Source organism: Elephas maximus, chromosome 9 (assembly GCF_024166365.1).
Source record: "Elephas maximus indicus isolate mEleMax1 chromosome 9, mEleMax1 primary haplotype, whole genome shotgun sequence".
Classification (NCBI taxonomy): domain Eukaryota; kingdom Metazoa; phylum Chordata; class Mammalia; order Proboscidea; family Elephantidae; genus Elephas; species Elephas maximus.
The window spans coordinates 16,124,675-16,140,666 of record NC_064827.1 but is presented as its reverse complement, the minus strand read 5'-3'; the positions used below and the strand labels follow the sequence as shown (position 1 = coordinate 16,140,666).

The window sequence follows — 15,992 nt, the reverse complement described above, 5'->3', positions numbered from 1 at the left end:
TAAATATTTACGCACCCAATGACAGGGCTGCAAGATACATAAAACAAACTCCGTCAGCACTGAAAAGTGAGATAGACAGCTCCACAACAATAGTAGGAGACTTCAACACACCACTTTCAGTGAAGGACAGGACATCCAGAAAGAAGCTCAATAAAGACACGGAAGATCTAAATGCTGCAATCAACCAACTTGATCTCATAGACACGTACAGAACACTCCACCCAACAGCAACCAAGTACACTTTCTTTTCTAGTGCACATGGAACATTCTCTAGAATAGATCACGTATTAGGTCATAAAGCAAGCCTTAAATATTGAAATATTACAAAGCATCTTCTCTGACCATAAGGCCATAAAAGTGGAAATCAGTAAAGGGAAAAGAAATCAAACACTTGGAAACCGAACAATACTCTGCTCAAAAAAGACTGGATTATAGAAGACATTAAGGATAGAATGAAGAAATTCATAGAATCCAATGAGAATGAAAACACATCCTATCAGAACCTTTGTGACATGGTAAAAGCGGTGTTCAGAGGCCAATTTATATCAATAAATGCACACATAAAAAAGAAACGACAAAATCAAAGAATCATCTCTACAACTTGAACAAATATAAAGAGAGCAACAAAAGAAACCCACAGGCACCGGAAGAAAACAAATAATAAAAATTAGCGCCAAACTAAGTGAAATAGAAAACAAAAACAATTGAAAGAATTAACAAAGCCAAAAGCTGGTTTTTTGAAAAAATCAACAAAATTCATAAACCACTGGCCAAACTGACAAAAGAAAAACAGGAGAGGAAGCAAATAACCTGAATAAGAAATGAGGGGGCGATATTACAACAGACCCAACTGAAATTAAAAGAATCAGATTACTACAAAAAATTTTACTCTAAGAAATTTGAAAACCTAGAAGAAATGGATGAATTCCTAGAAATACACTACCTACCTAAACTAACACAGAGGTAGAACAACTAAATAGACCCATAACAAAAGAAGAGATTGAAAAGGTAATCAAAAAACTCCCAACAAAAAAAAAAAGCCCTGGTCCAGAGGGCTTCACTGCAGAGTTCTACGAAACTTTAGAGAAGAGTTAACACCACTACTACTAAAGGTATTTCAGAGCATAGAAAAGGACAGAATACTACCAAACTCATTCTATGAAGCCACCATATCCCTGACACCAAAACCAGGTAAAGACACCACAAGAAAAGAAAATTATAGACCTATATCCGTCATGAATGTAGATGCAAAAATCCTCAACAAAATTCTAGCCAATAGAATTCAACAACATATCAAAATAATAATAATAATAATAATAATAATAATAATTCACCATGACCAAGTGGAATTCATACCAGGTATGCAGGGATGGTTCAACATTAGGAAAACAATTAATGTAATCCACCACAGAAATAAAACAAAAGACAAAAACCACATGATCTTATCAATTGATGCAGAAAAGGCATTTGAAAAAGTTCAACACCCATTCATGATAAAAACCCTTAGCAAAATAGGAATAGAAGGAAAATTCCTCAACATAATAAACGGCATTTATTCAAAGCCAACAGACAACATCACCCTAAATGCAGAGAGCCTGAAAGCATTCCCATTGAGATCGGGAACCAGACAAGGATGCCCTTTATCACCACTCTTATTCAACATTTTGTTGGAGGTCCTAGCCAAAGCAATTAGGCTAGATAAAGAAATAAAGGGCATCCAGATTGCCAAGGAAGAAGTCAAAGTATCTCTATTTGCAGATGACATGATCTTATACACAGAAAACCCTGAGGAATCCTCCGGAAAACTACTGAAACTAATAGAAGAGTTCAGCAGAGTATTAGGATATGAAATAAACATACAAAAATCAGTTGGATTCCTCTACACCAACAAAAAGAACATTGAAGAGGAAATCACCAAATCAAAGCCATTTACAGTAGCCCCCAAGAAGGTAAAATATTTAGGAATAAATCTTACCAGAGATGTAAAAGACTTATGCAAAGAAAACTGCAGTACACTTCTGCAAGAAACCAGAAGAGAGTTACGTAAGTGGAAAAACATACCCTGCTCATGGATAGGAAGACTTAACATTATAAAAATATCTGTTCTACCAAAAGCCATCTGTACATTGAATGCAATTCCGATCCAAATCCCAATGACATTCTTTAATGAGATGGAGAAACAAATCACCAACTTCATATGGAAGGGAAAGAGGCCCCAGATGAATAAGGCATTACTGAAAAAGAAGAACAAAGTGGGAGGCCTTACTTTACCTCGTTTTAGAACCTATTATACCACCACAGTAGTCAAAACAGCCTGGTACTGGTACAACGACAGATACATAGACCAATGGAACAGAATTGAGAATCCAGACATAAATCCTTCCACATATGAGCAGTTGATACTTGACAAAGGCCCCGAAACAATTAAATTGGGGAAAGACGGTCTTTTTAACAAATCGTGCTGGCATAACTAGATATCCATCTGCAAAAAAATGAAACAAGACCCATACCTCACTCCGTGCACAAAAACGAGCTCAAAATGGATCAAAGACCTAAATATAAAATCTAAAACTATAAAGATTATGGAAGAAAAAATAGGGACAATGTTAGGAGCCCTGATATATGACATAAACCGTATACAAAACATTATTTAGAATGCAGAAGGAAAACTAGATAACTGGGAGCTCCTAAAAATCAAACACCTATGCTCATCCAAAGACTTCACCAAAAGAGTTAAGACTACCTACAGACTGGGAAAAAGTTTTTAGCTATGACATTTCCGATCAGCACTTGATCTCTAAAATCTATATGATACTGCAAAAACTCAACTACAAAAAGACAAATAACCCTATTAAAAAATGGGCAAAAGATATGAATAGACATTTCACTAAAAAAGACATTGAGGTAGTTAACAGATACTTGAGGAAATGCTCTGGATCATTAGCCGTTAGAGAAATGCAGATCAAAACTACAATGAGATTTCATCTGCCTCCAAAAAGGCTGGCATTAATCCAAAAAACACAAAAGAATAAATGTTGGAGAGGCTGTGGAGAGATTGGAACACTTATACACTGCTGGTGGGAATGTCAAATGGTACAACCACTTTGGAAATCGATTTGGCGCTTCCTTAAAAAGCTAGAAATAGAAAAAAAAACTACCATACAATCTACCAATCCCACTTCTCGGAATATATCCTAGAGAAATAAGAGCCTTTACATAAACAGATATATGCACACCTATGTTTATTGCAGCACTGTTCACAATAGCAATAATATGGAAGCAACCAAGGTGTCCATCAATGGGTGAATGGATAAATAAATTATGGTATATTCACATGATGGAATACTACGCATCGATAAAGAACAATGGTGAATCTGTGAAACATTTCATAACATGAGGAACCTGGTAGGCATTGTGCTGAGTGAAACTAGTTGCAAAAACACAAATATTGTATAAGACCACTATTATAAGAACTTGAGAAATAGTTTAAACTGAGAAGAAAACATTCTTTTGTGGTTACGAGAGGTGGGAGGGAGGGAGGATGGGAGAGGGGTATTCACTAATTAGACAGTAGATAAGAACTACTTTAGGTGAAGGGAGAGACAACACAGAATACAGGCGAGGTCAGCACAATTGGACTAAACCAAAGGCAAAGAAGTTTCCTGAATAAACTGAATTCTTCGAAGGCCAGTGTAGCGGGGCAGGGGTTTGGGGCCATGGTTTCAGGGGACATCTAAGTCAATCGGCATAATAAAATCTGTTAAGAAAACATTCTGCATCCCACTTTGAAGAGTGGCGTCTGGGGTCTTAAATGCTAGCAAGCAGCCATCTAAGATGCATCAATGAGTCTCAATCCACCTGGATCAAAGGAGAGTGAAGAATACCAAGGATACAACGTAATTATGAGCCCAAGAGACAGACAGGGCCATATGAACCAGAGACTACATCATCCTGAGACCAGAAGAACTAAATGGTGCCCAGCTACAACTGATGACTGCCCTGACAGGGAACACAACAGAACCCCTGAGGGAGCAGGAGAGCAGTGGGATGCAGATCCCAAATTCTGGTAAAAAGACCAGACTTAATGGTCTGACTGAGACTGGAAGGACCCCAGTGGTCATGGCCCCCAGACCTTCTGTTGGCCCAGGACAAGAACCATTCCCGAAGCCAACTCTTCAGACATGGATTGGACTGGGCAGTGGGTTGGAAAGGGATGCTGGTGAGGAGTGAGCTTCTTGGATCCGGTGGATACTGGAGACTATGTAGGCATCTCCTGCCTGGAGAGTAGATGAGGGGGTAGAGGGGGTTAGAAGCTGGTGAAATGGAGACGAAAAGAGAGAGTGGAGGGTGAGAATGGGCTGTCTCATTAGGGGGAGAGTAATTGGGAGTATGTGTACAGAAGTTTTTATGTGAGAGACTGACTTGGTTTGTAAACTTTCACTTAAAGCACAATAAAAACTATAAAAAATTTTTTTTTCTAATTTCCATTGTGATTTCTTCTTTGATCCATAGTTATTTAAAAGTGTTACATTTAATTTCCAAATATTTGAGGACTTTTTCAAATATCTTTCTCTTATTTCTAATTTAATTCCACTGTGGTCAAAGAAAATGGTATTATTTCATTCACTTTATGTTTCTTCAGATTTTTTTTGTTTTTATGTTGTTGTTAGTTGCCATTGAGTCAGTTCCGACTCAGAAGGACCCTGTATACAACAGAACAAAATACTGCCTGGTCTTGCAGCATCCTCGCAATCATTCCTATGTTTGAGCCCATTGTTGCAGCCACTGTGTCAGTCCATCTCCTTGAGGGCCTTCCTCTCTTTCGCTGACCCACTACCAAGCATGTCTTTCTCCAAGGACTGGTCCCTCCTGATAACATATTCAAAGTACTCAGGATGAAGTCTTGCCATCCAGGCTTCCAAGAAGCATGCTGGCTGTACTTCTTCCGAGACAGACTTGTTTGTTCTTGTCAGGGTCTGGCCCATAAAATGATCTATCTTAGTGAATGTTTCTTGTATGCTTAAAATAGTGCACATTCTGCTGTTTTTGGGTAGAGTTTTTTTTTTTTTAATAATTTTTATTGTGCTTTAAGTGAAAGTTTACAAATCAAGTCAGTCGGGTAGAGTGTTTTATAAATGTCATTTAGGTCAATTTGCTTGATAGTGCTGTCCATGGTTTCTGTATCCATACTGATTTTTTATTTACTTGCTCTATCAACTACTGAGAGAACACAGCCTTCAAGTTTCCACCTACGATGGGGATTTGTTTCTCCTTTCAGAGCTATCAGCTTTTGCCCAAGGTATTTGAAGCTTTGTTGTTAGAGACATACACATTTAGGATTGTTTTGTCTTCTTGGAAAATTGACTCTTCCATACCTGGCCGTTTCATATTCTGTCCCCAGATGCCTTCCCTGGCTCGGTAGCACCAGGGCAGGATCTGTAGTGGAGCAAGTGAGGCAAGCAGATGTTGTTATCCCTCTCTGCTGGCTCCCAAAATTTACTCGTGATTTCATGGGAAATGAAATCTGTCCTCTCTCTTTCACTAGCTCATTAATCTTTGAATGTCCTTAGTTCTCCCTCTTTGCCTATCCAAAGGCTTTTTTTCTATCCTCTCTCAGTCCTCTTTTTGCATTAAAGGGGAGGAAGACTACTGGGGGAGAGATGGTTGGTCCAAATAGCTGAATTTCAAATACTGGATATTTGCTGTTTTTGTTCCCAGCAATGGGAGCTTGGTGACAATTCCAGGCAAAAAATAGAAAAAAAAAAAAAAATCCTGTTTGATAAGTTGTATGGAATTGAACTGTAAAATCAGGTCATACTGTTCTCAAAATTCTTTGCCATATTTACTCAAGACTCCTCACTGAGGAATAACTGTTTGAGCCAAACAGGTGGTATCCCAGCTTAGGCTTATTCCAAAATTTCAACATTTGCTGAGATAATATCGCAGAGTAACATTCTTTCAACAGAAGCAAAAGCCAGTATTGCTCAAGGGAAGTATATCATTTACCACCAGCAAAAGTAAGAAACGTGTTTGTTTCTCCTCTTGCCTGTGTTTAACTTTACAAAATGATTCTGAGAACCCTGTTCAGCTGTGATTTTAGACCTGAGGGGCCCAGGAAAATGTATTTTAACAAACTTTCCCAATGATTCTTATGCATGTTAATGTTTGTGAACCACTGAGCAGCTAGTAGCAGGAGGAAGCACAACAAAATCAATGAGGCTTGGCTGCCTGATTGATTCACTTATTTAATAAAAACTTATTGAAAGTGCCAGGCACTGTGCTGTCATACAGAGAAGAAGAGATAGAGTGGCTCTGGTGATGAGGTAAAGAATGCATTTGACTAGGATGTATTGGGTTTGCTAAGGCATATCTGAAGTGGCATCCCATAGGCAGTTGGAAGCACAGTTGATCTCCCAGGAAAGAGGTCTGGTCTAGAGAATCAGTCTCTAAGGGAGCAGCTAAAACCTTGGGAACTGATGGTCTTGGGGGGAAAGAGGGTGGCAGTGTAGAGTGAGGAACAAACAACATCAAGTGACTGAGATTCTTGGTGTCCTGCTAACCGCTATCTCCCCAACTAGCAGCAGGTTGCAGGCTCCCATGGGAAACTCACGTCAACGTCGTTCTTTTCAGTGAGCATTTCTGGACTAAAACCTTCTTGTTCTCATTTGCTTTTCATCCCACTGCCTGGTGCCTGGTATTCAGATTCTCCCAGTCAACCAGTCTCTTTCTCTCTCTCTCTTACAAACACACACACAATGCATCCTTTTGTGTTGACAACAAATTTGGATAGCCTTTCTGGCTTTGAATTCACCTGCCAGTCAGATCAGCACCCCAGGGCTTTCGGCTGTAGAGGGAAGTGCCCTGTGTTCCTTGGATGATCAACACACCCAGCCTTGGCATGCCCAATCTGGGTCAGGAGCCCAAAGTCCCTGTTTATCTGGGAAAGTGGGCTAAATATGGGAGAGGGAGAGAAAAGGAGAACCTGTAGAGGCAGTTAAGAGAGTGGTAAGAAAAGTTGGAAGTCAGCCCGGGTGAGCTGTATCACAGAAACCAAAGTGAAAGAAACTACCCAATAAGGATGGAGTGGTTGAGAGGCCACATGCAGCTGAGAGGTCTAGAAGATATGGACTGAAAAGTGAGCCTTGGAGTTGTCAATTAGAAGTATCAGTTCTACCTTGCCGGATCAGTTTTGATGGAATGTGTGTGTGTAGCTATGTGTATATGTGTGGGGGGGTTGGGTGGGTGAGAGTTGGGAGGTGGGAGAAAGACATATGAAGCTATGTAAGAGTGGGTTAAGAGGAAATGGAACATTGAAGTACTTACAGGAGAAATGATGTCCTTTAGATACTCCGGCAATAACAATAAAATATTTGGGGGTAGGGAATAAGTGAAACAAGAACAGAGGAGTATTGATCGCTGTTGGAGCTAGCAAATGGGTGCTCAATATTCTATTATTATATTATTTTTTCTGATTTGCTATATGTTTACGAGAAATGTCTGTTTCCTCTGGACCAGATGGGGCCACAGTAGGAAAAAGCCATCATGGGGACATTTGTGGGGTACAAGGAGACCTTAGTAGAAAGAGGCTAGAGATGTATCGCCTAATGACAAGAGACTAAAGAAGTTGTAAAATGTTCCAACCCTTCTACAACAGAGAAAGAAAGCCTTCCTCTGTAGCTGGCACCAGGAATTCTGACTTCTAGCTTACTAGACTGTGAGAGAATAAGCTTCTGTTTGTTAAAGTCATCCACTTGTGGTATTTCTGTTATAGCAGCACTAGATAACTAAGATAGTGACCTTGGAATCAAGAAAGCTGGACAGCTTTTAATTTTCTTTTCAAGATGGAAATAACTTTATTGATTTTTCTGACTACGAAAGAAATCCTTGCTCATTGTAATGCATTCAGGCAATACAAACAGCTGTCAAGATGAAAATGAAAAATGTCCGTAACTCCCTCACCCAGAGATTGTTGTTGTTAGTTGCTGTCAAGTCGATTCTGACTCACAGCGACCCTATGTGTGCAGAGCAGAACTGCTCCATAGGGTTTTCAAGACTGTGACCTTTTGGAAGCAGATCACCAGGCCTGTCTTCTGAGGTGTTATCCATAGGGGCATTTTGGAGTGCATTTTAAGTCAGAGCTGTTCTAACCCAAAACAAGGGAACTGGGCTTTCAAAAGCCTCAGTGAGGCTGGTGGGTGGAATGCAAACTCGTATACACTTTCATCTCCATGTAAGAGGGCAAAGCAGCATCAGGCCTCAGAGCAGTCCTAGTAAGAAGAACTGCAAGTGCTGGCTGTTGAAAGCCCACAGAAGGTGATGGTGGTGGTAGTGAGTGGGTGGCACACATAGAAGTGCTACCAAAGGAGCCAATAGAAAGGGATCCAAGGGGATTTGGGCAGAGGACCAATATTGTCAGCTATACGGTCTTTCTCCCTCCTGCCATTTTCACTGTGTAGGCCTTTGTCTCCATATTCATCTCCTCATGGTCAGAAGTTGGCTGCGTTACATTCAGCCTCACATATATGGTTCAGGTAGGAAGAAGAGGAGAAGGGTAAAAGACTGGAAAATGGCATGCCAAGTATGTCCCCTTAAAGTTTTTCTCAAACCATTATCCTGCTTGTATCTCATTGCCCAGAGCTATGTCAAGTGGCTACTGCATCTAGCTGCATGGGAGGTTGGGAAGGAGTGTATTTTTAATTGGGCACATTGCTGCCCTATACAAAATGAGGTTTTGTAGTGAAGAAATATGGGCGGTGGTGATGAATACTGCGTAGACAACTACAGTATTTGGCACCTCCCAGTTTTTCAGAGGAGAAACAGGATGAGTGGTGTGATGGTTAAAATTGTGTGTCAACTTGGCTGGGCCATGATTCTCAGTGGTTGAGTAGTCTTACAATGTTGTGATCACTTCCGTGATGAAATTTGTTATAATGTGATCACCTCCATGATGGGATCTGCTGTGAGTAGCCGATCAGTTGAAAGGGAATTTCCTTGGGCGTGTGACTTGTATTGAGTATAAGTGGACATTCTGGCAAGGCTCATGGGCTTTTTCTTGCTCTGGATCCTGCAGTTGGTTCCGGTTGCGACTAACTTCTGGTTCTTGGGACTTGAGCTAGCAGCATACCTGCGTTCTTGCCAGCCTGTGAGCAAGAGCCCTGCTCTCTGACCTGCTGATCTTGGGGGAGACATCCCTATCTTGACCCATGGACTTGGGACATTCCAGCATGACCGTTTCCTTGGTATAAATCTCTCTCTATATGTGTTTATACGCATTACTGGTTTTGCTTCTCTAGAAAACCCAGGCCAAGGCAAGTGAGGTTTCATAATTTGCTGAAGTCACCCAGCCTATAAACAGTGAACCTCTGCTCTTAATATACTGATCAGTGATTCATGCATTCTCTTTACGGGAGTGTCCTCTAGGCCAAGGAGTGTAATTGGACTTGGACAAGTGTTTCATCATCTTGGCTCCTCAGCATTGACTCTGTCTCTAACAACTGGCTTTCACTTTCTTGCATCCATTCCCAAATTCCAAACTGTGACTATTAAGGGACCTTTAGGGAAAAGGAATCTGCTTAATCTGATCTTCAGAATGGGTGTATGAATAGATGGGGAGTGGATACTGGGGTAAAGGGATAGATGATTCAGTATGATTCCTTTCCCCATGACAAACCCACACTGATCTCTCTCACCTTTGTGCCATTGTGGGCTGCAAAGTTGGAGTTTGAATACATATTGTACATGTTTTAAGTTCCCTGTGGACAAGGAGCATAGATAGCTTAGGTTCGTTTTGTGCTTTCATGGTGTCTAGCAGAGTCCTGTATACACAGCATGTATTTGCAAATAACACACAGCATGTATTTACAAATAACACACAGCATGTATTTACAAATAACTGCTAGAAGATGAGATTTCTGAGCTATAATTGCTGTAGTATGGGGAGAGAAGAGATTTTGAGATAAGCCTACCCCTACTGCCACTGGAGTACCCCAGTTGAAGATTTATCTACCCATTGTGACATTTCTCAGCAGAATGAATCCAGTTTGAGGCACAACGGTTGAAATTGTTGTTCTTTGACCTGTTTGTTTTACAGAAGTGGGGATTATGAATTATTCTTTTCAGACTTAAATCAGACTTCTGCATTCTTATTAGATTAGCAACCTTCTTTCCAAATCCCCCTCCTGAATCTCAACTCTCACTTAGCTTTCAGTCACAAAAAGTATCGGACAAATGACCTACTCTTGATACCAACATTGATGAATTGGCGTGTGCTTGCACTCACTTAAGAATGTCAGGATTTTGAGGCATTTTATGATAAGATCATTATGGCCTCGCATACTTTTGAAAATACAGTTTATTTAAGAATATAAGTATTGTAATGGATATATTTGGCTATATAATAACAGTCATTCTAAGTATATCATACAGATGCACACGGTCCACAGTCAGTGTTCTTCATTCAGGGGGGATGGTATAGATTGTGCTTTTATTTTCATCTCTGTAACGTAATGACTGACAAAGTAATGAAGCCAAGAGATACTGGTCTACAATTGTATGCCCTAGTACAATAATTCTTAGTCATTTATTTATTTATTTTTTTCCGTTAACTCATATTCCACCAGCAAATATATCTAATAGGTCTCAACAAATTAGAAATTAAAAAGCCCAGACTTTCAGGAAAGATCACACTTTCTAAGACTTCAGGTGTTTTTTGTTTTTTTAATCATTTGTTGTGTTAAACCTGTGAAAAATTGTGTTAGAAATTGCTATGACTTCAGAACAAGCAAAAACAATCCCTTGAGTAGTTGGACGTTGTTGTAAAGTTGAGTATGCATTTTACTCCCCTAGTAACTGTAAAACACAAAAATGTTCGATAAAAATATCTGTATCTGTAGGCTTACATAAAATTCTGTAATAGCAGGTGGATGAAGCAGAATAAGTGTGTTGGCATCTAGAGGTCAGGTGATATGGAAATGAAGCTCAGGGGGTACAAAAAATACATCAAGGCCACTGTTGTCCAGAAGAAATGGGGAGGGGACAGAAGTCATATGGATATGTCACACTCTACAGGGTCATCCGGAAGCTGGACAGCAGAAAAACTTGTGTACATAGGAAGCAAGGATTAGAAAAAATTTGTCCCAGGTGACAGTGAGTACATCAGAAGTCATAGATCCCTGGAAGCCAGGGTCAGAAGACATGATGTGTCACAAACATGAGAACCAGCCAGTTATGGAAATTGTAATGTCCATTCTATGTCTCATCCCAGCTCTAGTAGGCTGAGGACTTCTAGTCTCACTGTGGTACTTAGGCCTCAGGTTGAAATCACTGCCCTAGCCTATGTTGTAGTTCACTGCTTTTAAAAAAAGGTTTGTGGTACATTCACAATGATTTCAATTATATGACTGAACGACAATTTATTTCACTTCCTATAGGGTCCCTAAAAGTCGGCATCGACTTGATGGCAATGGGTTTGATTTATTTTTTTTTTAATGTAGGAATGACTTGCTTAAAGTAAACTGAGTATATAAAAATCATAATTTAAAAAATGCTACAAATAGGGATGAAATTATTCACTTTTCAATTACCTGATTTATTTCTCTTCTGATGTTTTGCTCATCCTTGCCTTTTCATACATTTGTTACTGCCTAGACATGTAAGTATCTGAAGCCCCACAACTCCTGACAGTTTGAGAGACCTGATCTGAGTGCCACCTAGGGCATCTAAAAGCAGACATGGTGTTTATTCCAGTGGAGAAATGGTTAATCCAGGTAGCATCTAGTCTTTTTATCAGCAGCTCTAGTGTTTGAACTTAGTGTTTGGAACCAGGGAAAATTATGTCCCTGCGTAGCTCTTTAAGATGGATCCCTGTTCAAAGAAAAGCTTGGGTTTTAGCCTTTGCTCCTCTCCAGAAGGCTTGACTCTAAATATGAAGCTGTTTCAGGACTGAAACTGTACAAAAGTGAAGATCAGGCTGTATCTCTTTTAGAATGTCTGCAAGTTTCATTACCAATACCCTATTTAATATACTCGTACTGAATGTACAGTAATCCAGAGGAAAATTAAAAACAGAACCGAAAGCTTAGGAAAAAATTTTCATGTATGACAAGGAAAACATTCCATAGCATGCTAAGATTTTGCCATTTCCCTTGCATGTGGCTTGTCTCTTTCCTTTTCTCGTCTCTTCCCCGGTGGTGCCTATTTGGACCACTCGACCCAGGATCCACAGCTTTCCAATACATTTAAATTTTACAGAGCTTAAACATGATCTTTTTTGAGTATTTTTCGTTAAGCTGGCCCTGTGGAATTAGCTTAAGGTGATTATCGCAGACTCCGATGAACGTTCCAGGATTGCTCTTGCATTCAAATGAAACACAATCAGCGGATGGCTGATGAAGGAGAAAGAAGGCCTGGTCCGGCAATGGCTTTTTGTCTTCTGGCCACTGAGGAAACAAGACAGAAAGTAACCCTTTTGTGAATGCGAAGTCCAGAGTCAACATCATCTCCCTGGGTTAGAAACTAAAGGTGGGATGTTCACGTATGACTTGATATTTCTAGTAAGACCTCTTACTGAGTAGGGGAGGAGAGGGAGGAAGAAAAAAGTAGAAGACCAAACGGAGGAGAATTTGATTCCCTGATAGCCAATATACTTTGAGCAGCAGTATGGCTTAGAATACTGGATCTGGCTGCAGGACTTTTGGATTTGTACCCCTTTTGCCACGTACAGGAGCCCTGGTGGTGCAATGGTTAAAGCGCTCAGCTGCTACCCAAAAGTTTGCCAGTTCGAACCCACCAGCTGCTCCGCGGAAGAAAGATGTGGCAGCCTGCTTCCATAAAGATTTACAGCCTTGGAAACCCTATGGGGCAGTTCTCCTCTGTCCTGTAGGGTCTCTATGAGTTGGGATCAAATCCACAGCAGTGGATTTTTTTTTTTTTAATGAGTTGGAATTGACTCGGCAGCAGTGGGCTTAGTTTGGTTTTTGGTTTTGCCACGTACTAGCTCTGAGGTGTTGGGCATATTGCTTTACTTCTTAAGCCTCAATTTTCTAGTCTATTCAGTTTCCTGATCAATCAGCTACTCTATCCAGTTTCCTGATCAATTAACCCCCAAGTTATCCACAGATATGTGAGCAATAATAAATGATTATTACTTTAGGCCACTGATTTTTGGCGATGGGGTATTACACAGCAGTAGCTGACCAATACAATAACTCCACCATAGAGTTAATGTGAGTGTTAAACGAGACTGTGCCTGTAAAACATTAGCACAGTGCTCGGTGTATAATAAGAGCTCAGTATAGGTCAGCTCTTATTATTGTGTAGATATATATGCCAAACCAATATGTTAGAGACATTTAGGAGTGTTTTGTTAAGTGAGAAAAAAAAAGATGCTGGTTACCATCCAGTGTTTATATTATTAATGCCTTACACGGATGTCGTAGTTATCCTTATAACCCCATGTGTTTATGTAATTCGTATTCTGTATTGTACTCTCTTGTTTTCTTCCTTGCCTCCACCTTTGGCTTGTTTGTCCCTCAAGATGCTTATAACTCTCCATTGTGACTGATATAATATTGACATTTACCAACTGAAGAAGAACAAGCAGCGAATCCTGTGATCAGGGTATAGATTGTTTTTATGTTATCCATAAATCGTGGCATATGGCCACGTTTACGATCCTTTCTTTGGCAGGCTTGGAGAGTAAAGGTTACTTTTGCATTTGCCTAGAAAAACCGTATTTTATAAAGAAAAACTTCTTTATAAAGAACACTGTGGTTTCAAAAGCCAAATAGAAGGAGTTTGAAATCATTCTATATGGCAGTGCTTCTCAGACTTTAATGTGCATGTGAACTACCTGGAGATCTGTTAAAATGCTAATTATGATTCAGTTTCGGGGTGTCTGAAATTCTGCATTTTGAACCAGCTCCTAGGTGATGTTGAAAGGCTGGAGGAGACCAGACTTTGAGTAGTAAGGTTGTGCAGACCACTTCTCCACTTTCCTCAGCCCCAAAACAAGTTACTTTTAGTAACTGATCGTATTTTATATACAATAACAAACAAAACCCCTCTTGCAAAACACCCCAACCGTCTAAATCTGCACAGATGGGTGGAGCTGATCGTGAGAGTTAAGTACATACCTCTCGTATCTCCAGAGAGAGGTTCTGGTTGTTGGCTTGCAGGCAGAAGTTTTTGTCTTTTGTAAGACTCAGCTTTACCATAAGCTTTTTACCATCGACCTCATCACCTGACAATTAAAAAAAAAACTATAAATTACAAAGTCAAGAATTGTAACTCATTTTAATTTAAACAAATTTAACACTCTGGAAAAGAGTTCAAGATGTCATTTAAAATAAGTACTTCATTCACCAACAAGACTCTTAGAAGTATTTGCACCCTGGTGGCACAGTGGTTAAGAGCTCAGGCTGCTAACCAAAAGGTCAGCAGTTCGAATCTACCAGGTGCTCCTTGGAAATTTGATGGGGCAGTTCTACTCTGTTCTATAGGCTCGCTGAGTCAAAATCGAACTGACAGCAATTTTTTTTTTTAATGAAATTAAAGAGCCATTGAATAACTAGAGGGTACTTCAAAATCCCTTGAAGATGAGAAGTAAATTTTCTTTTATGCTTTCTAATTGAAGAGTTGTGACTCTAACGGGGAATTCTCTGGCCATCTGCTTTTCTGTCTTCATGTGAAAGCCACTAATGGTTTTCTCCCAATATCCAACTCCTCCTCTTGTATAATAATAAAACATTCCCCAGCCTGTCTTCTTGCAACTAAGTGTAGCCACGTGACTAAGTTCTGACCAGTGTGAGGTAAGGGTAAATGTCAGGTGCAGCTTACAGCTTGTGCCCTTAAAGGGAATGCATACACCCATCTTCCCATGTCCTGCTGCTTGGAACATAGGCACAGGGGAGAGTTATCTGGAACCTTGGAGATGTTGGCAGAGCCAAAAGATAGAAGAAGTTGGGTCACTGGACAACCTGTTGAGCAGAACTGCATTCCAGCCCTGGCTAAGACAGAAATAAAGTTTTATCTTCCTTGCATCATTGTTAAGTGCTGTCAAGTTCGTCCCAACTCATAGCAACACTGTGTACAACAGAACGAAACACTGCCTGGTCCTGTTCCATCCTCATGATTATTGCTATGCTTGAGCCCATTGTTGCAGCCACTGTGTCAGTCCATCTCATTGAGGGTCTTCCTCTTTTTCACTGACCCTCCACTTTACCAAGTATGATGTCCTTCTCCAGGGACTGGTTGTTCCTGATAACATGTCCAAAGTATGTGAGACGAAGTCTCATCATCCTTGTTTCTAAGGAACATTCTGGCTAAACTTCTTCCAAGACAGATTTTTTAGTTCTTTTGGCAGTCCATGGGATATTCAATATTCTTTACCATCCATTACTTTGGATCTCTTACATGTAACCAAAGCTTTATCATAACTATAAAACTGCAAAATGGATGAGATGGAGTAAATCCTCTAAAAAGATAAGATTTTCTCATGAGTTTGGGTTAGAGAGGACCTTCCGAGATGCTAGTTCATGTCTTCCTTCCCTGTGGAGTGTTTTTAGATTTGTCTTTACCTCAAAGTTAAGAATTCAAGCTACAGCTACCCAGCCCTCCAAATTACCTGGTTCACCTGCAGGGGATTTTGAAACATAGTAACAGAGTAACACCTTGTCTGAAAGAGAAGACATAAAATCCCTTTGGTGAGATATAGTATTAACAAAAGGTTTCAGTTTCAACATATACACACCAGAAAATATCCTCCTCTTTTATTATGTACCCATAAAGGTAAAACTTTTGTGGTTTTGGAAAAGGTCTCAAAGATGTATGAATACGTTCTGATGAATTTCCAAGTACAGTGGTTATTAAAATACTTAAAATATTGCTGTCAGCATTGGTATAACCTTTTACGAGAGGTTATACTTTGGTAATATTGTTAAGGCTGGAAAAATCTAGTGGATATTTTAGAAACAGCATCTTTCACCTTTCACAAC

The 15,992-nt window shown here is 39.9% G+C and overlaps 1 protein-coding gene across 3 annotated transcripts in view; it reads right to left on the bottom strand.

Moving 5' to 3' along the window:
* Nucleotides 1–10,317: 10,317 nt before the first annotated feature.
* IL33 (interleukin 33) overlaps nt 10,318–15,992 on the bottom strand; it is a 51,164-nt gene continuing 45,489 nt past the window's right edge. For all 3 annotated transcript variants that reach the window (XM_049896786.1, XM_049896785.1, XM_049896787.1), the window contains 3 exons: nt 15,623–15,673; nt 14,133–14,239; nt 10,318–12,437 (listed from right to left, as the gene is read on the bottom strand). In XM_049896786.1, coding sequence (XP_049752743.1) covers nt 12,237–12,437; nt 14,133–14,239; nt 15,623–15,673 — 359 coding nt within the window. In that variant the 3' untranslated portion in view covers nt 10,318–12,236. The remainder of the gene's footprint in view (nt 12,438–14,132; nt 14,240–15,622; nt 15,674–15,992) is intronic.